The sequence below is a fragment of the Panulirus ornatus genome, chromosome 5 (assembly GCF_036320965.1).
Source record: "Panulirus ornatus isolate Po-2019 chromosome 5, ASM3632096v1, whole genome shotgun sequence".
Taxonomy (NCBI): Eukaryota; Metazoa; Arthropoda; class Malacostraca; order Decapoda; family Palinuridae; genus Panulirus; species Panulirus ornatus.
In genome coordinates, this window is record NC_092228.1 from 27,689,637 (window position 1) to 27,716,732 (window position 27,096).

General features: G+C 39.3%; 1 protein-coding gene across 1 annotated transcript in view; it reads right to left on the reverse strand.

The window, feature by feature from the left end:
- Nucleotides 1-563: 563 nt before the first annotated feature.
- LOC139748643 (2,4-dienoyl-CoA reductase [(3E)-enoyl-CoA-producing], mitochondrial-like) overlaps nt 564-27,096 on the reverse strand; it is a 79,186-nt gene continuing 52,653 nt past the window's right edge. The window contains exons 5-7 of the mRNA XM_071661875.1: nt 22,733-22,832; nt 19,535-19,754; nt 564-3,886 (exon numbers count right to left, since the gene is read on the reverse strand). Coding sequence (XP_071517976.1) covers nt 3,740-3,886; nt 19,535-19,754; nt 22,733-22,832 — 467 coding nt within the window. The 3' untranslated portion in view covers nt 564-3,739. The remainder of the gene's footprint in view (nt 3,887-19,534; nt 19,755-22,732; nt 22,833-27,096) is intronic.

The following is a 27,096-nucleotide window of genomic DNA, read 5'->3' on the forward strand; positions in this document are numbered from 1 at the left end:
GTGTGCAAGGAATAGAGTGAATTGGAACGATGTGGTATACAGGGGTTGACGTGCTGTCAATGGATTGAACCAGGGCATGTGAAGTGTCTGGGGTAAACCATGGAAAGTTATGTGGGGCCTGGATGTGGAAAGGGAGCTGTGGTTTCGGTGTATTATACATGACAGCTAGAGACTGAGTGTGAACAAATGTGGCCTTTGTTGTCTTTTCCTAGTGCTACCTCGTGCACATGCGGGGGGAGGGGGTTGTTATTTCATGTGTGGCGGGGGGAATAAGGAATGAATAAGGGCAGACTGTATGAATCATGTACATGTGTATATATGTATATGTCTGTGTGTGTATGTATATGATGAGATGTATAGGTATGTGTATGTGTGTGTGTGTGGATGTGTATGTGGGTGGGTTGGGCCATTCTTTCGTCTGTTTCCTTGTGCTACCTCACAAATGCGTGAGACAGCAACAAAGTATAATAAAAAAAATATTACCTGCATGATTTCAATAAATCTAAATCTCAGTTTTAGTTTCCAAACAATAATTAAAACCTCAAAATCAGTGAAACACAAAAAACCATTTGTTTTTATTTAAAAGTTATCACAATATGTGGAGACTGAAAACATTGTATCTTTTGTTAGTAAATGTTGCAGTACTGTAAGGAATCATCTACACACAGTCAATGGCTGATAAAGAATACATTGTATAGGGCTCTGCTGGCAAACCTGTGGCACATGTGCCTAAAGTAACAAGAGACAATTTTTGTTGTAAAACAGCGCACACTGTGGTCCCAAGTTTTCTTTCCTGACTAACATATGTCAAATAATTTTTTCTTACTCTCATATGAACCTGCAAATCACATCATTATCCAAACCAGTAACAATGTGAAGTGTGAAAGGATACTTCTTAAGGTGCCATAGTATTCATCCTACTGGGCGCATACGTGTCTGAAGAATCTAAAATCCTTAAAGGCTGAAAAATATTATTTGGCTATAATGAAAGTAAATCATTCACATTAAACGGTTTTGCTCATAATTTTTCTGTTCATTGTGAAGGAACATTCAATATTCTTTTATATATTCAAGGAAATTATTGTAACTCGTCATGAGGAGAAAAATCTGATTAACCAATGTGAGTATACGACACAGCCGAGTGTGCTGTGTATGATTTTATTTTCATTTATTGGAAGCATGTTTTGCAGAACGTATTGGTATCCACTAGTTTTTTTTTTTCAACTTTTGATAGGTAAAACTTTGTAATTTACCTATTCTTTTTTTTTAGCCTGTTGAGAATAATCAGCTAAGCCATCGAAGAAACATAATTGTTAGAATGAGGGAAGAAGCATGGTGGAGTGAGACATGTGTCATGATCAGAAAGGGTAATAAAGCTTTATGAATTATATGCTTCAAATTAGATGTCTGCAGAACTGTATCAGTGGAAAGGCACAGTTCACAATGGGCTTTGAGGGGGAAGGAAGTGAGAACATCTGTGTACATTTCTTGTGGAACAAAGAGCAAAATAATCCAATCTAATGTTTTATGAAATTAATTTTGGAAAGTTCCAACTTCGGCAATGCCGGTTTTGCGATACTGAAGATTTTTGTTCAGCACGCGAAATACAGTAATGGTGATTATATAAAAAAATTCGAGGCTACAGTGTGTCACCACCCTAGTTAGCTACTATAATCATGCTGGCATTCCAGAAAAACAAATTATGAATTCTGAAATACATCTGGCCCCAAGGATTTCAGATTTTGGATACTTGATCTGTATATCAAAAATGCAATATGCTATATCATTCACCAATTGATTTCCTGAATGGAACAAATTGTAATTAGGAAAGAATGCTAACTTTTTCTGCTATTATCTCCAAAGTTTACTGAATGTGTAATGATCTCTTCACGTAAGAAGGCAAAATATTTTTTCAGTAACACTGTTTAGTGAATGACTAATACGTATCTAACATGAGCCAGCTTCCTGCTGGCTTTTTCAAGTCTTGTCACCACAAATTCTGCTTCATCAGATAAAGTGTGAATTAAATGGCTAACATTTATTTTCACTTTATTCTTTAAAACAAACGATTTTTCAGGCAAACAAACATTGCCCATCGTCAGTCAAACTGATGAATAATAATACAGTAAAAATTATTTTCTAATTAATTCATGCATTTGGTAAGATCCTTCAAAAGAGAACCATGTAGAAAAAAATATAATTTACCCTACCATTTACGGATTGTATGATGAATGTTTTACACCAGTGACAATCATGAGCAAATTAAGAATTCTACCTCAGCTATTCACTACAATTCTATGAATATGAAAATATCTATCATTATATACATTAGTTAAAAAGCTGCTAAACAAATAAATGTAGTAAAATTAAATGAAAAATAAAATTGACCATATCACTGTTAGACTTCCTCGGATCCCAAGCATTCACGTTTTATGTAGCACTTCCATTCATATAGCAACATTCACCATCATTTTTTCTGAATGCGTGAAGTTATCATTAGTACTTGAGTAAGGTTAGGACCAACTGAAGAGAACTATGTAGTTGTAGAAAAATATCTGAAAAAATGACAGTATCCACTGATCATAATTGGAATGCTCTAAATGTTAGGCAATCATAAGCTAGGTAAGAATTCTATCTCGTTCAGCCATTTTCCCTTAATTTCAATACATATGTGAAGAAAAAAGTGAATGAAACTTTTGTAAAAAAAATGAATTCACATTGTTCATTAATTATAATGTTAAATGTTTTGAGCCAAGACTCCTTGAATACCGACACTTAACCCAGCGTTGGTCATGTTCAAGCGTTGGTGACTGCAGTGCTCGATAAACATGTAGATGGAAATGATCAAAGTTCAGAGCTTTCATCAAACACATTATTTCAGAAAGTATTTTCTGTTGCTACATAATCTACTTTTACTCCATACCTGTAGATCCGAAATACCTGCTAATTAAAAAAAATCATTTCACCACTTAAACTCAAAGTCCAGCTTTCAGAAGAGATTTTGTGATGTTCAAAGTGTGAGGTTTCCACAAAAGAATGGAGAATACAGCTTCAGCCAACATGTTTCTGTTGGTGGAATATATACTGCATAGTCTATATACTGCATAACTGCCACTCATTTAAGGGTTTCAGTTGCAGTAAAAATTTTCTTTTTTCTTTAACATGATGTCCTTGGCTTTGGTCAGTTCCAAACAAATCAAACATTTTTTAAAGATCATTTTGTGAGCAATTTTCATTTTTAACTTGAAATTCTGATGTCAAGGCTCATTAATAAATCGCACAAAGCTAACGATCAACTTCAAAAACACAAAGAACTTTGTTAGTATTTGAGAGATATCTAAAATAATGGTCCTATATCCTACCCCTAACACAGACTGACTGTGGCCAGTGGCTTTGAATGACAAAGATTATAAAACCTGTGAATAGCCAGTGGAAAGAAACACAAAAGTATCTATTTAAATCATTCCATAATTTATATATATCCTTAGATATGTTTTGTTCATTTATTATATTTCTACAGCACAAGAGCGGGCTGCTTTGGTAAAAAAATATATATTTCCCTTTGATAACTCCATCAGACACATTTATTACATAGCTATTAACTTTCAACAAATTACACAGATATTTGCAAAAGTTATCAACTTGTAGAGAATGCAGCAAAATATGCCAAACAAAGTGTACTAAGGGTAGTCTAGCATAATGACAATATGTGTTGTATAATAATGGTCATCTGGTAACATTAGCTGCTGCTGTCCTTGGTCTTGGACTTCTTGTTACTTTCACGTATGATCTGCGACATCATATCCCATTGTTCTTGAGTGATCTTGGATAATAAGTTCATCATCCCAGCCATGTTGCAGTACTCTCCACCATCTTGCACCACCACCTGAGAAATGAAAATGTCAGTTCGTAAAGTAGTAATTTGCTTTGTTTTAAGAGAAAAAGAAAATATTCCAATACTCATATTTTTTGGAAAACAAATATGAATTTTCAACTAGGTCACTCATTCTCTCTATATGCTGAATACTAATACTGAAGATATTTCATACTTGTGCTATGAGGAAGATTTCCGATCAGCTCACATCTTCAAAAATTTATCCACATAAACACATTTTATACTTGCATATTATACTACTTAATAATTATATATATTTCAATTTCTTATCATTATTATACATAATCGCTGTTTCCCGCATCAGCAAGGTAGCACCAGGAACTGACGAAGAATGGCCCATCCACTCACATACACGTACATATACTCCCATATATGCACATATACATATCAACATATACATACATACACACAATAGACATATACGCATATGCACATGTACATATTCATACTTACTTGCCTTTATCCATTCCTGTCGCTACCCCAACCCACAGAAAACAGCATCGCTACCCCCCCCACTTCAGCTAGGTAGCGCCAGGAAAACAGACAAAAAAAGGCCACATTCTTTCACACTCAGTCTCTAGCTGTCATGTATAATGCACCAAAACCACAGCTCCCTATTCACATTCATGTCCCACAGACCTTTCCATGGTTTACCCCAGACACTTCACATGTCCATTCACAGCACGCTGACTCCGGTATACCACACTGTTCCAATTCACTTTTTTCCTCGCATGCCTCTCATCCTTCTGTATGTTCAGGCCCTGACCATTCAAATTCTTTTTTCACTCCATCCTTCCACCTCCAATTTGGTCTCCTGTTTCTCCTTGTTCCCTCCACCTCTGACACATATATCCTCTTTGTCAACCTTTCCCCACTCATATGTCCAAAACATTTCAACACACCCTCTTCTGCTCTTTCAACCACACTCTTTTTATTTCCATACATACTTGATCAAACTCCCTCACACCACATTGTCCTCAAATCTAATTTCCAATATATGTACCCTCTTCCATACAACCCTATGTATAGCCCATGATTTGCAACTATATAACATTGTTGGAACTACTATTCATTCAAACATACCAATTTTTGCTTTCCGAGATAACCTTCTCTCCTTCCACACATTCTTCATTGCTCCCAGAATCTTCGCCCCCTCCCTGACCCTATGACTCACTTTCACTTCCATGGTTCTATCCACTGCTACGTCCACTCCCAGATATGTAAAACATTTCACTGCCTCCAACTTTTCTCCATTCAAACTTACATCCCATTCAACTTATCCATCAACCCTACTGAACCTAATAACCTTGCTCTCATTCACATCTACTCTCAACTTTCTCCTTTCATACACTTTTCCAAACTCAGCCACCAACTTCTGCAGTTTCTCACATGAATCAGCTACAAGATCTGTATCATCGATGAACAACAAATGACTCACTTCCCAGGACCTCTCATCCTAACAGACTGTATGCTTGCCCCTCTCTCCAAATCTCTTGCATTCACCTCCCTAACTACCCCATCTATAAACAAATTAAACAACCATGGGGACATCATACACACCTGCCGCAAACTGACATTCACAGGGAACCACTCATTTTCCTCTCTTCCTACTCGTACACATGCCTTACATCCTTGGTAAAAAAATTTCACTGTTTCTTGTAACTTACCTCCTACAATATATATATATATATATATATATATATATACAGTAAACCCTCGATTTAACGGACCCTAACATAATGGATTTCGGATTTAACTGACAAATAATAATACAATACATTAATTGATAATGATTAAAGAAAAAAGAATAAAAAAAATATCAAACAATGCACTATGCGCATTTCATATTGCACTTTTTTTTGCTAGCATGGGGTAGATTCATCTTTGTTTCGGTCTCAGTCAGCCTCAAGTTACTGTGCAGACAGGCTGTATACAGAGTGTTTCTGTTTTTCAGAACTGTGACTATCTATTAAACAATTTTACAATCCTTACAATTCAAAATGGCATCAAGCGATTGTAAGAGGTGCAATGAAAGCAGGTAGTCTGTCCTCACTTTAAGACGAAATATCCTTTTACAGGAGAGGTGGTGGCATCACCTCTATCTCAGTCTAACTCCTGCTTCCAACTGCCCAGTGAGCATTCCCATGCTGCTGGGCACCCGCTGCCCAACTATGTAGCATACATTAAACTCTACAGTGATAGAGGAAGTAAAAGCGTGTGAACTTAAATGTGGTACAGAAATAGGTTACATTCTATTCAATGGACTTTCAGCATTAACGGACATCCGTTCTCTATATTAGTCCATTAAACTGAGGGGGCAAGGGGGGAAGTGATAATAGATAGTGATGAAGTGAGGAGATGGAGTGAGTATTTTGAAGGTTTGCTGAGTATGTTTGATAACAGAGTGGCAGATATAGGGTGCTTTGGTCGGGGTGGTGTGCGAAGTGAGAGGGTCTGGGAGAGTGGTGAAAACTTTGTGGAAGATGAAATCTGGCAAGGTGGCAGGTTTGGATGGTTCTGCAGTTGAATCTATTAAGAAACAGGGTGACTTAAGTTGTTGATTGGTTGGTAATGAACCTGAGGATTGGCGGAATGCATGTATAATGCCATCGCATAAAAGTAAGGATGGTAAAGGTGAGTGTTCATACTACAGAGGCATTCGTTTGTTACGCATACCTGGTAAGTTATAAGGGATGGTTGAAGGCATGTACAGAGCATCAGATTGGGGAAGAGCAGTGTAGTTTCAGAAGTGGTAAAGGATGTGTGGATTAGGTGTTTGCTTTGAAAATGTAGGTGAGAGATATCTAGAGAAATGCATGGATTTGTATGTAGCATTTATGGATCTGGAGAAGGCATATGATAAGGTTGATAGAGATGCCTTGTGGAAGGTTTTAAGAGTATATGGTGGGGGAGGTAAGTTGCTAGAAGCAGTGAAAAGTTTTTATTATAGGTTTAAGGCTTGTATATGAGTAGGAAGAAAGGAGTGTGAGTAGTTCCATGTGAAGGATGGTCTGCAGCAGAGATGTGTGATGGAATTACAGACTATCGAAGGTGAGTGGAAAGCTGTGAGGAATTTTCAATAGAGAGATGAGCAGACACTAGGTCTTGGAACTTCACAGATTCCAACAACACAACTGAGATATCCTATCCAAGTCCGCATTTACTGAGAAAGTTGTGTCGAGATGAGATGCAGATCAAGTGAGATAAGGAAGAGAACTGAAGGATTCATCAGCATATGATCATATTTCATTATTTGTGTTAGAAATGAAACTGTTGAATAAAAAGGACAAAAAGTGTAGGATACCAGAGAGAACCATGATGGAGAAAGAGGGAGAGCCAAATCCATCAACAGTCATAGATAAATCAGCCAAAGAGGAAACTAGTTAGATATGAGAGAGGAAAGTGAGAAAGGGAAGTCAAAAGAGGGGACTTAAGAGATGAAACCCCAATGCCACATCCTGTCAAAGACTTTAGATATATCAAGGGTAATTACACACGATTTCCCAAAATCTTTCAAGGATGATGACCAGACATTAGTAAGACAGGAAAGTATATCACCAGTGGATCTCACTTTAGGGAAGCCATAATGGTGATTAGAGAGAAGACTGTGAGATCCAAGATGTCTGAGGGTATGGTACCTGAGGGGGGATTCAAAGACTGGAAATGGTAGATGTCAAAGCAACAAGATGATAGTCACAGCGATCAGAACGATCACCATTTTTTAGGGATGGGATGTACCAATGCAAGCTTCCAAGAGGGGAAAGTTCTGGTTTAAACAAACAGAATAGACGAGCAAACACAGGTGCAAGTTCAGAGGCACACTCTTCAGTACACGGGGATGGATGCCATCAAGACCATAAGCATTACATATGTCTAGAGAGAGAAGTGCTTTCTGGAGAGTTCAAAGAGCAATTTTGGGAGGGACTATAAGATTAGTAAGAGGAGCATCAGGAGGTAAAAGATTGTTAGTCATGCAAGGAAGAGTTAGGAGGGGAAACGAGAACCAAAGAAAATCACTTTGTCTATGGGAGATACAGCTATATTACCATCAGAATGGAAAAGTGAAGGAAAGGTAGAGCGACATAAGTTGTTAGCAATGCCCTTAGCTGAAGGCCTGAAAGACCTATCAGTGGATGACAAAAAGAGGTTATCACACCTTTAAACAGAGGAATGCTTTGCCTCACAAATAACATACTTGAAGAATGGGAGTCACAGGAAGGAGAGTTTTTGCTTGCCCAATATGCCTGATGCCTCACTTGAATACTCTTTGATCAGTTAGTCATATCATTTCCAAATGTGGCTGGTCCATCCATAAATATCAGTAGAATCAAATTAATGTGTTATTCAGCTTACATACGACTGAACTGAAATTTTTGAGATCATCTGATGTGAAATATTGGTTACCTCCCTGTTCTTCTAGTCCCAGAATTGTATGACCAAACCAGTTGTTCTTCATGCCAAAATCTGCTTAGTGATGCCAAAACTTAATACCCTAAATGACTGCAAGCTGTGACAATAAATCTAAAAGACTTTGCTCAAAGAATGATGCCAACTAGCCTGAATCTGAAAATGTATCGACATTTTGTAATACTATACCTGAAGTGTTTCGCTATCTACAATCTCTGAGAATATCTACAGGAACATGACATGGACTTACGACCACTGGAGTTGTGACCCAGCAGACCACAGTGACTGATGAAGTTGCCAAAGTTGCCAAAATGCCAAGATTAACCTCCATGGGCCCATGTCTCTTTCCATAATCAACCTATAGCACCCAGTGCTCATACAGATATAAGAACTGTCCTACATCTACTACTGTGTATGTCATGAATAATCCACGAACAAGTACGCAGCTAAGAAAACCTACAGCTTAGTTTTCCATTACTTATATGCATGTCAACATATATGTTACTGTAACACGACCAATGTGAAAATATTCATCACTTAATGTACACCATTAAATACATAATGCGTCAACATAATATTATTGAAGTTCAATAAGTATGTAACTTTACATCATTAAGTGTTCACCATTAAGTGCCTAACATATGTCAACGCAATACTACAGCAATTCAATAAGTAACTTTGCTTCACTTAAAGTTCAACTAATTACCACTTAATGTAAAATGTATAAACCATAAAATTTGCTCTGTAGAACTTCCTATACTATGGAGATACACTTCCCTCATGTGCTTTTAAGCCATTTTATGATTACTTATGTAGCAACTATTCTGACCCTCCCACTTATGTAATTCCTTGACTATATTTTCAGCCAAATAGCGGGGTTTTTCCTTTTATGCTGAAGGCTCCTGCCACAGACAAAAGTACACGTCAAGGCCGGGCCTTGACTTATGTGAAAAAAATAATAATAATAAGCAAGGTTTGAGTAGGTGTGTGGTGCTTAAAGGAAGATGGTAGGACTAGTATGGGAATCCCATTCTGATGAGACAGAAAGTAAGACCAGCAATCCTGACATGGAGAGTGTAAGATGGTTCTAGACACCACTTTAACGCTCCTCAGTCAGGATGGTAGTACCACCCTGGGCGGTTGTTGTCAACAACCTACTACCTGAATTCAATACACCATTCTTTATCTATTCAGCCAATTTTTGAATATGTGATATCACCATGCTGAAGCCCACAGAAACTCTTTAAGCCTTTATCTTTGATGAGATGCTATGGGATAAATGAATGAGTTATATTTCTGAAATTGCTGGAACACCCAAATGATCAAGTTCTTTATGAAGTGAGATATCAAACGAAATGACATAAGAGGGTTCAAGATGTGATGTTTCTGCACATGTAGCCTCTACCATTTAAGACTTATTTTCAAACAGAAGTATTACTAAAATATGAAGCTGACTGTGGACAGGGGGCTGTGGTTTGGTGCATTATACATGACAGCTAGAAATTGGATGTGAGCAATTGTGGATATTTCTTTGTCTGTTCCTGGTACTACATCACTAACACGGGAAATGGTGAATGTGAAAAAAAGGAGCTACATACAGATCACACAGACCTAAGGTTCAAGAAAGGTGGTCACAGATCAAACAGACCTAAGGTTCAAGAAGGGTGGTCTGTCCTTAATGCTAAAACATACACAGACAAACACCTTCTTGTAAGCTGCAGAAGAAGAGGATGGCAAAGCAAAGGTTCTCTCCCTACCCTCTGACACAAGCCGGCAGGAAAACAGGTGGAAAAAAATACCTTGCAGGATTAATGCTGAAGGAGATTTTTATAGGAAAGTCATAAGGTAGAATGAACGAGAATATGTCATGCAGCCCATCACCCATGACACCCATCCCTTCACTTTTTGTTACAAAGACAATACTAGTGATAACCTTGAGCTCCATCCTCTCGACTTACCATGCTCATATTACTAGTGATAACCTTGAGCTCCAGCCTCTCGACTTACCACGCTCATATGATTCCTGATGATGAATGATACAGCAATTCTCAATTAATCCCTCAAAGCAGGTGACATGGGTTAATCAATGTTGGTATGATACTACAACAAGATGACTGATTAAATGAATTGGTCAATAATGGAGAGTGACAAGTGATGATTATTCCTCATTTGGAAGATATTATGGGTCAGTACTGCTCTGAATAATATTTTCTGGGAGCTTATTCCATGCATCAATAATGTTGTTGGTAAAAATACATTGTGCGCAGTCCAGATTAATTTGGTGACCTATTAAGTTATAATCCACTTCCTCCTGTTGGTAATGCTGGCACTACTGTAAAGAAATGCTCAATATCAACACTTTTGAATTCTTAAAGTATTTTGAATAATTCTATTAATTTGCCCCAGAGGTGCCTCTTGCTAAGGGAGAACAAGTTTGATTTTCACAATCTCTCCTCATATGATTTGCTATGTAAGGAGGGAACCAATTTAGATAATCTTCACTGTGCTACTTCGAATTTAAGAATGTCTTTACTTAAATGGGGGCCTAAAACAGCAATGAATTTTCAAGCTGTGGTCTAACTAGACTTAGGTATAGTGGCAATATCATATCCATGCTTTTGTATGAAAAGCTTCTGTTTATGAATTCTAACATTCTATTTGTTTCCTTGGCGGTTTCATTACAATGCTGAGAAAATATGAAGTTACTGGTGAGTGTCCCTAAATCTCTCTCCCTAGGGGTGTCCAATCACTTCATAATAAATTTTTTGTTAAGGTTTCCTACGTGTACCAGCTGACATTTATTGATGTTAAATGGCATATGCCATTTATTAGACCATTCAGCAATTTCACTAGGTCCTCATGTAATCAGCCTACCTTCTTCAGTTAATATGGCACTGCTGATCTTTGTGTATGCAAACTGGAAACTAGATTATTTAGCCCTACATCTATACTGTTAATATAAATGATGAAAAGTATAGGCCCAAGTATGGATCCCTGGGGATTGAAGCCTGGTTACGTGATAGGAAGCAAAGAGTCGTAATGAATGGAGAGTCATCACTAGCAACAGGTGACCACAGTGATGATTCATCATCATTACGACCCTCTGTTTCCTATCACGTAACCAAGCTTTAATCCAATTTCCTATGTAACAAGTAATCACCAAGGCCTGGACTTTGTGCATCAATTCAATGTGGGAAACTCTGTTGAATGCATTCTGGGAGCCCAAAAATATCACATATATTGCTTTAGTCTTGACATGGGTATTGAATAATGTATGATTAAATTCAAGGTTATCCCTGGGGATAGGGGAGAAAGAATACTTGCCACACATTCCCCACATGTCGTAGAAGGCGACTACAGGGGATGGGAGCAGGGGGCTGCAAACCCTCCCCTCCTTGTATTTCAACATTCTAAAAGGGGAAACAGAAGAAGGAGTCACGTGGGGAGTGCTCATCCTCCTCAAAGGCTCAGATTGGGGTGTCTAAATGTGTTTGGATGTAACCAAGATGAGAAAAAAGGAGAGATAGGTACTATGTTTGAGGAAAGGAACCTGGATGTTTTGGCTCTAACTGAAACAAAGCTCAAGGGTAAAGGGGAGGAGTGGTTTGGGAAAGTCTTGGGAGTAAAGCCAGGGGTTGGTGAGAGGACAAGAGCAAGGGAAGGAGTAGCACTACTCCTGAAACAGGAGTGGTGGGAGTATGTGGTAGAGTGTAAGAAAGTAAACTGTAGATTGATATGGATAAAACTGAAAGTGCATGGACAGAGATGCACCTGGGCATGAGAAGAAAGATCATGAGAGGCAAATGTTTTGGGAGCAGCTGAGTGAGTGTGTTAGTGGTTTTGATGCATGAGACCGAGTTATAGTCATGGGCGATTTAAATGCAAAGGTTAGTAATGTGGCAGTTGAGGGAATAATTGGTGTACATGGGGTGTTCAGTGTTGTAAATGGAAATGGTGAAGAGTTTGTAGATTTGTGTGCTGAAAAAGGACTGGTGATTGGGAATACCTAGTTCAAAAAGAGAGATATACATAAATATACATATGTAAATAGGAGAGACGGTCAGAGAACATTATTGGATTGCGTATTAACTGATAGGTGCGAGAAAGAGAGACTTTTGGATGTTAATGTGCTGAGAGGGGCAACTGGAGGGATGTCTCATCATTATCTTGTGGAGGCAAAGGTGAAGATTTGTAGAGGTTTTCAGACAAGAGGAGAGAATTTTGGGCTGAAGAGAGTTGAGAGAGTAAGTGAGCTTAGGAAAGAGACTTGTGTGAGGAAGTAACAGGAGAGACTGAGTACAGAATGGAAAAAGGTGAGAGCAAAGGACGTAAGAAGGAGTGGGAGAGGAATGGGATGTATTTAGGGAAGCAGTGATGGCTTGCGCAAAAGATGCTTGCGGCATGGGAAGCGTGGGAGGTGGGCAGCTTACAAAGGGTAGAGTGGTGGGATAGTCAGATTGTTAGTGAAAGAAAAGAGAGAGACATTTGGATGATTTTTGCAGGGAAATAGTGCAAATGAGTGGGAGATGTATAAAAGAAAGAGGCAGGAGGTCAAGAGAAAGGTGCAAGAGGTGAAAAAGAGGGCACATGAGAGTTGGGGTGAGAGAGTATCATTAAATTTTAAGGAGAATAAAAAGATGTTTTGTAAGGAGGTAAATAAAGTGCGTAAGACAAGAGAACAAATGGGAACATTGGTGAAGGGGACTAATGGGGAGGTAATAACAAGTAGTGGTGATGTGAGAAGGAGATGGAGTGAGTATTTTGAAGGTTCGTTGAATGTGTTTGATGATAGAGTGGCAGATATAGGGTGTTTTGGTCGAGGTGGTGTGCGAAGTGAGAGGGTCAGGGAGAATGATTTGGTAAACAGAGAAGAGGTAGTGAAAGCTTTGCACAAGATGAAAGTCAGCAAAGCAGCAGGTTTGGATGGTATTGCAGTGGAATTTATCAAAACAAGGGGGTGACTGTGTTGCTGACTGGTTGGTGAAGAAACTCAATGTATGTATGGCATATGGTGAAGTGCCTGATGCTTGGAGGAATGCATGCATGGTGCCATTGTACAAAGGCAAAGGGGATAAATGTGAGTGTTCAATTTACACAGGCATACGTTTATTGAGTATTCCTGGGAAATTATATGGGAGGGTATTGACTGAGAGGCTGAAGGCATGTACAAAGCATCAGATTGGGGAGGAGCAGTGTGGTTTCAGAAGTGTTAAAGGATGTGTGGATCAGGAGTTTGCTTTGAAGAATTTATGTGAGAAATACTTAGAAAAACAAATGGATTTGTATGTAGCATTTATGGATCTGGAGAAGGCATATAACAGAGTTGATAAAGATGCTCTGTGGAAGGTATTAAGAGTATATGGTGTGGGAGGCAAGTTGCAAGAAGCAGTGAAAAGTTTTTATCAAGGATGTGAGGCATGTGTATGAGTAGGAAGAGAGGAAAGAGACTGGTTCTTAGTGAATGTCGGTTTGTGGTAGGGGTGCATGATGTCTACATGGTTGTATTCTTTGTTTATGGATGGGGTTGTTAGGGAGGTGAATGCAAGAGTTTTGGAGGGAGGGGCAAGTATGCAGTCTCTTTTGGGAAGCTTGAGAAGTGAGTCAGTTGTTGTTCACTAATGATACAGTGCTGGTGGCTGATTTGGGTGAGAAACTGCAGAAGCTGATGACTGAGTTTGGTAAAGTGTGTGAAAGAAGAAAGCTGAGAGTAAATGTGAATAAGGGCAAGGTAGTCAGGTACAGTAGGGTTGAGGGACAAGTCAATTGGGAGGTAAGTTTGAAAGGAGAAAACTGGAGGAAGTAAAGTGTTTTAGATATCTGGGAAAGGATATGGCAGCGGATGGAACCATGGAAGCAGAAGAGAGTTGCAGGGTGGGGGAGGGGGCGAAAGTTCTGGGAGTGTTGAAAAATGTGTGGAAGGCGAGAACATTATCTCAGAAAGCAAAAATGGGTATGTTTAAAGGAATATTGGTTGCAACTATGTTATATGGTTGCGAGGCATGGGCTATATATAGGGTTGTGCAGAGGAGGGTGGATGTGTTGGAAATGAGATGTTTGAGGGCAATATGTGGTGTGAGGTAGTTTGATCGAGTAAGTAATGAAAGGGTAAAAGAGATGTGTGGTAATAAAAAGAGTATGGTTGAGAGAGCAGAAGAGGGTGTATTGAAATGGTTTGGTCACACAGAGAGAATGAGTGAGGAAAGATTGACAAAGAGGATATATGTGCCAGAGGTGGAGGGAATGAGAAGTGGGAGACCAAATTGGAGGTGGAAAGATGGAGTGAAAAAGATTTTGAGCGATCGGGGCCTGAACATGCATGAGGGTGAAAGGCATGCAAGGAATAGAGTGAATTGGAAAGATGTGGTATACCAGGGTCGACGTGCTGTCAAGGGATTGAACCAGGGCATGTAAAGTGTCTGGGGTAAACCATGGAAAGTTCTGTGGGACCTAGAGTGGAAAGGGAGCTGTGGTTTCGGTGCAATATACATAACAGATAGAGACTGAGTGTGAACGAATGTGGCCTTTTTCGTCTTTTCCCAGTGCTACCTCACACGCATACTGGGAGAGGTGGTTGTCATTTCATGTGTGGTGGGGTGGTGATGGGAATGAATAAAGGCAGCAAATATGAATTATGTACATGTGTATATATGTATATGTCTGTGTATATATACGTTGAAATGTATGGGTACATATATGTGCGTGTGGATGGGTATGTATATGCATGTGTATGTGGGTGAGTTGGGCCATTCCTTCGTCTGTTTCCTTGCGCTACCTCACTAATGTGGGAGACAGTGACAAAGTATAATAAATAATATAAAAAAATATTCAAGGTTTGTAAGACATGATCTGTGCCTTCTAAAACCATGCTGCATTTTACTGATCATGCTGTGTTGTTCCAGATAGGCTAATATGATATTCCTATTATTTGCAATTTTTCTATCCCTGCTTACGTTTCTCATCACTAGCATGTGTCTGTAATGCCTCCTTTCTCGTATTTCCAAGCACAAAGTTCCGGTGACAAACTGCGTAAATGCACGTTGATTGGTGGGATCCTTTACTATCCAGGATGAGAATTTTGGATCATGAAATCAAAGCAATCTGAAAATTGTTTACTTACTCAGTTATCTTTTTTTTTTTTTTGCTTTGTCGCTGTCTCCTGCGTTTGCGAGGTAGCACAAGGAAACAGACGAAAGAAATGGCCCAACCCACCCCCATACACATGTATATACATACGTCCACACACGCAAATATACATACCTACACAGCTTTCCATGGTTTACCCCAGACGCTTCACATGCCTTGATTCAATCCACTGACAGCACGTCAACCCCGGTATACCACATCGCTCCAATTCACTCTATTCCTTGCCCTCCTTTCACCCTCCTGCATGTTCAGGCCCCGATCCCACAAAATCTTTTTCACTCCATCTTTCCACCTCCAATTTCGTCTCCCTCTTCTCCTCGTTCCCTCCACCTCCAACACATATATCCTCTTGGTCAATCTTTCCTCACTCATTCTCTCCATGTGCCCAAACCATTTCAAAACACCCTCTTCTGCTCTCTCAACCACGCTCTTTTTATTTCCACACATCTCTCTTACCCTTACATTACTTACTCGATCAAACCACCTCACACCACACATTGTCCTCAAACATCTCATTTCCAGCACATCCATCCTCCTGCGCACAACTCTATCCATAGCCCACACCTCACAACCATACAACATTGTTGGAACCACTATTCCTTCAAACATACCCATTTTTGCTTTCCGAGATAATGTTTTCGACTTCCACACATTCTTCAAGGCTCCCAGAATTTTCGCCCCCTCCCCCACCCTATGATCCACTTCCGCTTCCATAGTTCCATCCGCTGCCAGATCCACTCCCAGATATCTAAAACACTTCACTTCCTCCAGTTTTTCTCCATTCAAACTCACCTCCCAATTGACTTGACCCTCAACCCTACTGTACCTAATAACCTTGCTCTTATTCACATTTACTCTTAACTTTCTTCTTTCACACACTTTACCAAACTCAGTCACCAGCTTCTGCAGTTTCTCACATGAATCAGCCACCAGCGCTGTATCATCAGCGAACAACAACTGACTCACTTCCCAAGCTCTCTCATCCCCAACAGACTTCATACTTGCCCCTCTTTCCAAAACTCTTGCATTCACCTCCCTAACAACCCCATCCATAAACAAATTAAACAACCATGGAGACATCACACATCCCTGCCGCAAACCTACATTCACTGAGAACCAATCACTTTCCTCTCTTCCTACACGTACACATGCCTTACATCCTCGATAAAAACTTTTCACTGCTTCTAACAACTTGCCTCCCACACCATATATTCTTAATACCTTCCACAGAGCATCTCTATCAACTCTATCATATGCCTTCTCCAGATCCATAAATGCTACATACAAATCCATTTGCTTTTCTAAGTATTTCCCACATACATTCTTCAAAGCAAACACCTGATCCACACATCCTCTACCACTTCTGAAACCACAGTGCTCTTCCCCAATCTGATGCTCTGTACATGCCTTCACCCTCTCAATCAATACCCTCCCATATAATTTACCAGGAATACTCAACAAACTTATACCTCTGTAATTTGAGCACTCACTCTTATCCCCTTTGCCTTTGTACAATGGCACTATGCACACATTCCGCCAATCCTCAGGCACCTCACCATGAGTCATACATACATTAAATAACCTTACCAACCAGTCAACAATACAGTCACCCCCTTTTTTAATAAATTCCACTGCAATACCATCTGTTATTTTTTATACAATTCACACACAACCATCATTACCTGGTAGCATTCAGGAAAACTAAATTAGGTTTAGGATACCCAAATATGGAGATGACATACTATAAAGCCATAAAGATAAAAGCAGGAATTCTACTGCAGAAGCACCATATCCATATTACTTCATGAAAGGTGTCACAAACTTATCACCATCTGATACAAAAAATGACTTAAAAAGACAATATCAAAATACGATTTAATTTTGCAGGGAGCAAGATGGATTGGTACCAACCACGGACAGACAACTTCTACAAGCTTACAAAGCAAAGTGAAGATACCCATTTGAGATACATACTTCCCTTGAGGCTAACTAAAAGTGTGTCATACATTTACTACATTTCCTACCATTTCATGGCCACAGTGTATGCAAATATATCCTTAGAGGATGACTTCTTGAACAAATGGGCCCTGATCATACCAAATACAGATCTATGTACGGAGAAATGCAGTAAATGGTGACATGAAAAGCTCACAGTCCTGGATATTTTGAGTCTCTGTGATAGCATCAGGCACAGAAAATATACAGAAGACAGTCTACCAATATGTGTGCTCTTGAGAAATCATGATAAATGTACATTATGAATGGATGAAAGTGTAAAATAAAAAATGAACACATTACCTTACAACTGTTTACCTCTCCCAACACACAACTGGTGAATAAGCTTTCAAGAAGACAAAGCACTGATCATAGATGCATTAAATTGAAAGTAAAAGAGCCATCAGAAAAATAGAGGATAAGAGCTCAACTTCTCCTACAGCAGCATTTCCAAAGATGAGGAAATCAACACTTACTCAAAGTCCTTTTCACAAAGGCATTGTTTACAGCAAAAATTCATAGCCTGGGGGATATATTGGCAAATCATGGGGGAAAGAGAGCTTCTAAATTTTTACATTGCACATAAAACTAGTATTGCTTTTAGCTTCTGAATTTTCAGTTTTGATGAGAAAATATCGACTGATAGTAATGTAGTTGCTTATAACTTAACTTTTCTAATGGATGTAGATAGGGAGAAATAATGGTCTGGTAAAGACAAACAGGGGATTTTGAGAAAAAAAGGTAAAAAACCACTGGTTTAGACTGTAAGAGAGACTAAAACATTCATACTCACTAAGACTACCACAGTGTGAGATACAGCCTATTTCATACTTGTATTTTTTCAGTTTAAAAATCTTTACCATGATAAATTGTTCATCAATACATCCATGACGAGAACAAGCATGCATCAGTGCTTGTCACATTAACTCATAATTTAGCCTTCATCTGTGCTTTGTCCTTGCTTGTGGTTTTTCGGATCAGTTTCTCCATTTCATCCCAATCCTCAGATGTTAATCTCATGAGCCTGTTGAATTCTCCTGATCGGAGCCAGAAGCTTCCACCATCCATAGCAAGGGTCTGTAATATGTGGTCTGCTGAATGTCGGTGCCTCAGCTGGCAGAGATATCTAAAGAGGTTCCTATTTACAGTAGAGGAAACGTAACATTACTGACAAAGTACCTTCTAATAAACAATTTTCTTACCTAGATGAGATTACCCTGTAAACAGAGATCATGAGAATAATACTCATAAGTCAATATGAACCCATCTGGCCTCCTATAAGGGGTTCAACTTCCTATCTGATGTCACAGGATCTACCTCAGTAACCCCAAAAGCATCCCCATCCCCTCCCCACAAACACAGACAACCACAATCTGTCACTTCCTCTTCCAAACTGTCACATTAGGGTCTTTGGTATCTAAAAACCATGTTTATTCCTTGAAACTGCAGTCAATAATCTCTATGTGATGTACCCTTTTATACCATGTTTGATTTGATTTTCCCACCTTCACCTGGTCAGAGTCCTTCTGCAAAAGTAGTGATCCAGTGATAAATGAATTCCCTACTTCAAGGCCTAGGTGGCCTATTTGGAAATATATTCCTGTCAGTGGACAACCTCCTACTGACCTTTACCTACAGCTGAACTTAACCTCCTGCTGACCTTAAACATTCTCTGATGGTCAACAGGGGGAGATAATCCTTGGGTATAAACCTTTTTTGCCGCTGAGACACTACTTCATCTCTCACTACGGAAGTGTCTCTCTCATGCTCAAATGGTTTTGACCACAAGTGAAAAAATTCTACATCTATCACTCAGACCTTAGAATACAAAAAAAAAAAAAAAAGATTCTATCTAAAGAAAAGTGATAAACAAAGAGATGAGAGAATTAAAGTTAACATCTGTTACTTTCCTGTTCATCCAACACTCAGTCTACAGATCATATCATGAATGACTACATGTGCACAAGCCTCTGGAAGTCCTCATTATCTATATACAGTAAATCAAAGACAAGGTGTTATCCAACTCACCCAAAAAATATCACACATCAAGATATAGGCAGCAATACGCAATACGAACCTGAAACAGGGACATACCTCTCCTGAAACCCATGATGAATAATCAGAAACAAGATAGGTTGCTAAGTTAGCCAATTCCTCCACTTCTCCTAATCGTCCAGCAGGAATTCGCTTGTGCAGAGTACGAATAAAACTACCTGTTGGGTCAAGGCGACTAAATGCACCCTCTGTCTCTATTGGGCCAGGAGAAATGCAGTTGAAGCGCATGCCATAACGTCCCCATTCTGCTGCAAGAGACCTGTGAAACAAGTGAAGAGTTAAATATTTTCAACTGTTTCATTTGTTCTGTAGTAGGGATAAATCATGGTGATCCAAAAGTGCAGTTTTTGCATAGGCTCCCACCTAATGTTCCTACTGACTATGTCTACCTTAGCTCCTACCTAATGATCTTACTACCTCTATCTACTGTTTCTACTTAATGTTCCTACAGACTGCATACTCATCCCTCTCTCCAAGGCTCTCACATCTATCACTCTTGCCACCGTATCCATACACAAATTAAACAGCCATGGGGACATCACATACTCTTCCAAAAGACTGATCTTCACTTGGAACTACTTAATCTCCTCTCTTCCTATTCATACCCATGCGTTACACCCTTGATAAAAATTTCTCATTGCTTCTAATATCTTTCCACCCACACCATATATTCAGACTTTCCATGAGGCATCTACATCAACCTTATCGTATGCCTTCTCCGGATCCATTAATGCCACATACAAATCCATGTTTCTATAAGTATTTTTCAATTCTTTTTTTTTTTTTTTTTAGAGAAAACACCTAATCCACACATCCTCCACCATTTCTGACACCAAAATGTTCCTCCACATTCTGATGTTCTGTACATGCCATCACCCTCGCAATCACCTCTCTCCCATACAACTTGCTGGGTACACTCAGCAAACTTGTAATTCTGTAATCTGAACCCTCACCTTTATCCCCTTGCCTTTATACCCCGGCACTATACATGCATTCTGCCAATCCTCAGGCACCTTACTATAATCCATACACTCACTGAAAATACTAACTAACCAATCAACAACCCAACCATCCCTTATTCAACTACAATACCGTCCACTTCAGCCATACAGACATATTTCATCATACATAAGGAATTCACCACTTCATCTCGCTGCACCTGCCAACTATTCATCAAACACATTCAAAGTCTTTCAAAATACTCACTCCATCTCCTCCTCACTTCATCACTATACCCTCTTCACTCAGATCTGGTAGCTGGGTTGACACAAAGCTTAGCTGCTATTGGTGGACACAAACAGGTGAAGGGTGTGTGTGGAGTAGGGAGTCACTTTGGTTATCAGACAACAATGATGGCCGCCACGGGAACATCTATGGCCAGAGGGTGGCAACCTGGCATCAACCAGGCTACTGTAATAACCTAGCCTACTTTTTATTGCCATTTATTGGTTTACTTATAGTTAGACAGATCAAGGAACTGCGTTAATCAGGATAAATCTAAAGTATTTCTTGATATTTTATGATTGTCAGACGTAGCTACTGTTGGTTAAGACTTGAATACCCAACAATTGTTATAACACTTCTCTGGCTCAACCGCCTGCTCTGTCAATCTTACCTGTTCAAGACACCCGTCAAGTCCATTGCATCACACTATAATGAAAGATTTTCATAATATCACCACATTACAGTGAGAAGGTGTGAAATAAACAACCAAAAACCTTTAAATAATGAGGAGTAAGTTGCAGTGTCACCAGACTTTGGCATGTGCTGCTTTAGTTTCCCACCATTTCTTTATTTTCAAGTATTTCCTCAGCCAGAAATAAAGCGAAATAAGAGGTGGTATAACATTTCAGGAACAGTATTTCATTGATCTTGTATCTTCCGAAATATAGTGACCAGTGCAAAATGCATCATGGGGAATAAATATGAAAATTATAAACTGACGACATGAAAGCGCATGTAATGTGCTGGTGCCAGTTGTAAGCCCTTTGAACTTCTAATGTTGAATTTGCCTATTTCTTTCTTTGAAGCATGTTAAATAAAGCTAGACACAAATGATTTACAAAAAATTTTGTAAACTGGCAAATAATAATTATCTAAAGAATAATGAAAACTGGCTACCCAATATTTACAGTGCAAGCTGATACAGTTTGGCACCACTGCCTTATGAGACTAAACTCGTTACCTTGTTGATTGAAAACACCTATATGCCTGCATTTACCTCAAACGTCACTCATCGCTTTATAATCAACATATGAATCAAATAAAAAATCTCACACTGTACAGTAAAAATAGGTAATTAAACAGTCAGTTTGTTTAGCTTCATAACACCCAAAATGCTCTATGCACATTATTGCCCGATTTTCTCTTGTAAATCATCATACTGAAGTTGTCGTCAAATCCTTTCACATGACACTGGGCAGCACTGTATTCTAATCTATATCAATGTACACCAGTTAGTTTTCCACACATTATGGAATCAAGAGATCAATGAAGAATTAGTTCCTGTCGTAAACATAAATCAAAATGTTCAACTTTCTTAATAATCTACAAGTACGTATGTTGTGCCACTTGCATTGTGTTCACCTGTTCATGCATCTGGGTTAATGTAAATTATCAAGAATGGTGCAGTGGTCCTCATGCATTCTCCTCAACTCTTCATGTTGAAACTGACGTCTTAATGTGATATTACAGAAGATAAAATTCTATCAGTAAATGTGGAGCAATTTACCTATTCATCATATCAATCTTCAATGTAGTTAAGCAACACACAGATCAGCACATGAGAAAATATGTCTACATAATTTTCTCTGGAACATGAAGAGTATCTATAACACTAAGTCTAACGTAAAGCTGGTTTTGTTAAACTAATTTTTACACTTTTCAGTAATGCATATAATATGTTTACAGAGCTCCTGTATATTTTCAAGAAAGGTAATAATCCCAGTCATAAATACAACATATATTTCTTTATTTTCCAACAATCAATTTTTTTATCAACTTTTAGTCTCTCACGTTGGGAAAATTAATCTAACTGGCGCTATCAAGTTCCTATAAGTGCCAATTAATGACCAGTCTACAATAACTAGTTTCTACAAAATGTACTATGTACTAGCCCTCCCACTTTGGCAATAGCTCTTTGCAGGTACTTGAAGGTACTCTTTCTCTCTTTCTGTAATTCAGACAAGATGGGGATAACATGATTAAAAAACTAAGGGAAAACTTATCAAGACTTACTTTGTCAAATTCTGAACTCCAGCTTTAGCTGATGCACTTGGTGAGACAAAGCCAGACCCACTGCGAGTGTATGGTGCTGTGATTGCCAGAAAAACTCCTCCTGTAACAAAATTGTATAAAATCAATAATTCTAAAAAATGCCATGATACATAATTCTGACATCCTGAAAAATCTGATTTAGTTTGGCGTATTCTAAGAAAATTCCAGTATCAGACAACTTGAAAGTAAGCTGCCGTAAAGTGTTTCTTTCTAGATATAACTAAACAAGTGCTACAGGGGAGTCACCTTCGACAGGGCTGTATCAATGCCCCGAGATGTGGAGAAAAACAGTGTCATCCAAGACCCTCTCACCTAAAAAGATACCACCTTACCCTTCTTCACATGAAACAGAACCTCAGAGCAGTTGGAACCCCAAAAAAGGGGTTCTTTACTTACAAAATGATCACTAAGCTTTGAACTTTAACCTTTCAAAAGACAAGCTTTGCACACACTGAAAAACCACAGCTGTATCACTGGCGAACAACAATTGACTCGCTTCCTAAGCCCTCTCATCCCCAACAGACTGCATACTAGCCACTCTCTCCAAAACTCCTACATTTACCTCCCTACCCACTTCATCCATAAATGAATCAAACAACCATGGTGACATCACACACCCCTGCCGCAGACCAACCTTTATTGAAAACCAATCACTCTCCTCTCTTCCTACTTGTACACATGTCTTCTCCAGATACATAAATGCTACCTACTAATCCATGTTTTTCTAAGTATTTCTCACACACATTCTTCAAAGCATACACCTGATCCACACATCCTCTACCATTTCTGAAACCACACTGCTCTTCCCAATCTGATGCTCTGTACATGCCTTCAACCTCTCAATCAATACCCTACCATACTATTTCCCAGGAATACTCAACAAACTTATGCCTCTGTAGTCTGAACACTCACCTTTATCCCCTTTACCTTTGTACAATTGCACAATGAATGCATTCTGACAATCTTCAGGTACTTCACCATGATCCATACATAGACTGAATATCCTCACCAACTAATCAACAAATAGTCATCCCTTTCCTAAAAATTCAACTGCAATACCATCCACTCCTAATGACTTGCTGGATTTCATCATCCATAAGGTTTTCACCTCTTCATTCTCTCTCCACCAAACCACTCTTCCTGATTCTCTTACTTTGCACAACACCCTGACCAAAACCCCCTACATCTGCCACTCTGTCATCAAACACAATTAACAGTCCTTCAAAATACTCACTCCATCACTACTGTTATAGCTTGCCTCCTTGCCCCCATCACCGATGTTCCCATTTTTTTCCACTGTGTGGTAAGCTGCTAGAAGCAGTGAAAAGTTTTTACCAAGGATGTAAAGCATGTGTACGAGTAGGAAGAGAGGAGAGTCACTGATTCCCAGTGAAAGTAGGTCTGCAGCAGAGGTGTGTGATATCACTGTGGTTGTTAAATTTGTTTATGGATGGGGTGGTTAGGGAGGTGAATGCAAGAGTTTTGGAGAGAGAGGTGAGTATGCAGGCTGTTGTGGATGAGAGGGCTTGGGAAGTGAGCCAGTTGTTCACCAAAGATACAGCATTGGTGGCTGATTTGAGTGAGAAACTGCAGGTAAGTTGGTGACTGAGTTTGCAAAAGTATTTGGAAGGAGAAAGTTCAGAGTACATATGAATAGAGCATGGTTATTAGGTTCAGTAGGGTTGAGGGACAAGCTAGTTCTGATGAAACTTTGAATGGAGAAAAATTGGAGGAAATGAAGTGTTTTAGATTTCAGGGAGTGGACTTGGCAGCAAATGGAATCATGGAAGCAGAAGTGAGTAACTGGGTTGGGTAAGGGGTAAAGGTTGTGGGAGCAATGAAGAATGTGAAGGAAGAGAAAATGTTCTCTTGGAGAGCAAAAAATGGTTTGTTTGAAGAAATAGTAGTTCCAACATCATTATATGGTTCCGTGGCGAGTGGATTTGTTGGAAATGAAATTTGAGGACAATATGTGGCGTGAGGTGGTAAGGTAACAGAGATGTGTGGTAATAATAAGAATGTGGCTGAGATAGCAGAGGAGGGTGTGTTGAAATGGATTGGACATATGGAGAGAATGAATGAGGATAGGATGACAAACAGGATACATATGTTAAGAGGTGGAGGGAACAAGGAGAGGCAGGAGACCAAATTGGAGGTGAAAGGGTAGAGTGGAAAAGATTTTGAGCAATCGGGGCCTAAACATGCAAGAGAGAGAAAGGCGTGCAAGGAATAGAGTGAATTGGAATGATGTGGTATACCGGGGTCAATTTGCTGTTCATGGAATGAAACAGGGCATGTGAAGCATCTGGGGTAAACCATGGAAAGGTCTGTGAGGCCCAGATGTGGATAGGGAGCTGTGGTTTTGGTGCATTAAACAAGACAGCTAGAGAATGAGAGTTAGCAGATGTGGCCTTTTTCATCTGTTTCCTGGCACTACCTCACAAATGCTGGGGGTAGCGATGCTGTTTTCTGTGGGGCAGGGTGGCACCAGAAATGGATGAAAGCAAGGAAGTATGAGTATGTACATGTACGTATACATGTATAAGCTGATATGTATGTGTATACGTATGTATATGTACGTGTATGTGCATGTATGTATATATGTGTGTATATGAGTGGATGGGCCTTTCTTCTTCTGTTTCCTGGTGCTATCTCCCTGATGTGAGAGGTGGTAATGAAGATTAATAGTAACGATAAAAAAAATATATGTTATGTATATGTATATGTATTTGTGTGTATTTACATAAGTATGAATATGAGTGGCTGGGCATTTTCCACTTTCTGGGTGCAACCTTCTAACGCGGAAAACTGCAATCAAGTATAAATGATAAATAAATTGAAGTGCATCAATTCATACTTGCTCACTGTCATCCATTCCACCCCACTCTACAGGAAACAGTACAAATGCATGAAAGAAAAGAAAAATGATAACATATATTCTTCTCTCCCCTACACTTGATTGCTGCTCCCTGCGTCAGCAAGGCCCAGGACATATATGAAAAAAGGCCACATTTGCTCACTCATACACAAGCTGTCATGTGTTATGCATCAAAACCACAGTTCTCTATCCATATCCAAGCCCCACAGACCTTTCAATGGCTTACCTCGGATGTTTCACATGCCCTGGTTCAGTCCACTGACTGCGCGATGACCCCAGTTTACTACATCATTCCGATTCAGTCTATCCCCTTCATGCCTTTCACCTTCCTGCATGTTCAGGCCTCAATCACTCAAAGTCTTTTTCACTTCATCCTTCCATCTCCAATTTGGTCTCCTAGTTCTCCTTGTTCCTCATTCATTCTCTCCATATGTCCAAACTATTTCAACACACCCTCTTCTGCTCTCTATACCCCTATGTTTTTATTACCAAACATCTCTCTTACCCTTTCATTACCTACTCGATCAAACCACTTCACATCACATGTTGTCCTCAAACATTTCATTTTTCAACACATCTATCCTTCTGTGCACAACCCTATCTATAGCCCATGCCTCGCAACCATACAATATTTTTAGGACTTCTATTCCTTCAAACATACCTACATTTACCCTCCCAGATAACATTATCTCTTTCCACACATTCTTCATCATTCCCAGAACCTTTGCCCCCTCCCCCACCCCATGACTTATTTCTGCTTCCATGGGAAAATAATTAGACAAAGCAAAATGAATAGATAAATAAATATTAATTCTTCAACGCTCCCAGAACTTTCGTCCCCTCCCCCATCCTATGATTCACCTCTGCTTCCATGGTTCCATCTGCTGCCAAATCCACTCCCAGATATCTAAAACACTTAATTTCCTCCAGGTTTTCTCCATTCAAACTTACCTCCCAATTGACTTGTCCCTCAACCCTACTGTACCTAATAACCTTGCTCTTATTCACATTTACCCTCAGCTTTCTTCTTTCACACACTTTAACAAACTCAGTCACCAGCTTCTGCAGTTTCTCACATGAATCAGCCACCAGCACTCTATCATCAGCGAACAACAAATGACTCACTTCCCAAGCTCTCTCATCCACAACAGACTGCATACTTGCCCCTCTTTCCAAAACTCTTGCATTTACCTCCCTAACAACCCCATCCATAAACAAATTAAACAACCATGGAGACATCACACACCCTTGTCGCAAACTTACATTCACTGAGGACCAATCACTTTCCTCTCTTCCTACACGTGCACATGCCTTACATCCTCGATAAAAACTTTTCACTGCTTCTAACAACTTGCCTCCCACACCAAATATTCTTAATACCTTCCACAGAGCATCTCTATCAACTCTGTCATATGCCTTCTCCAGATCCATAAATGCTACATACAAA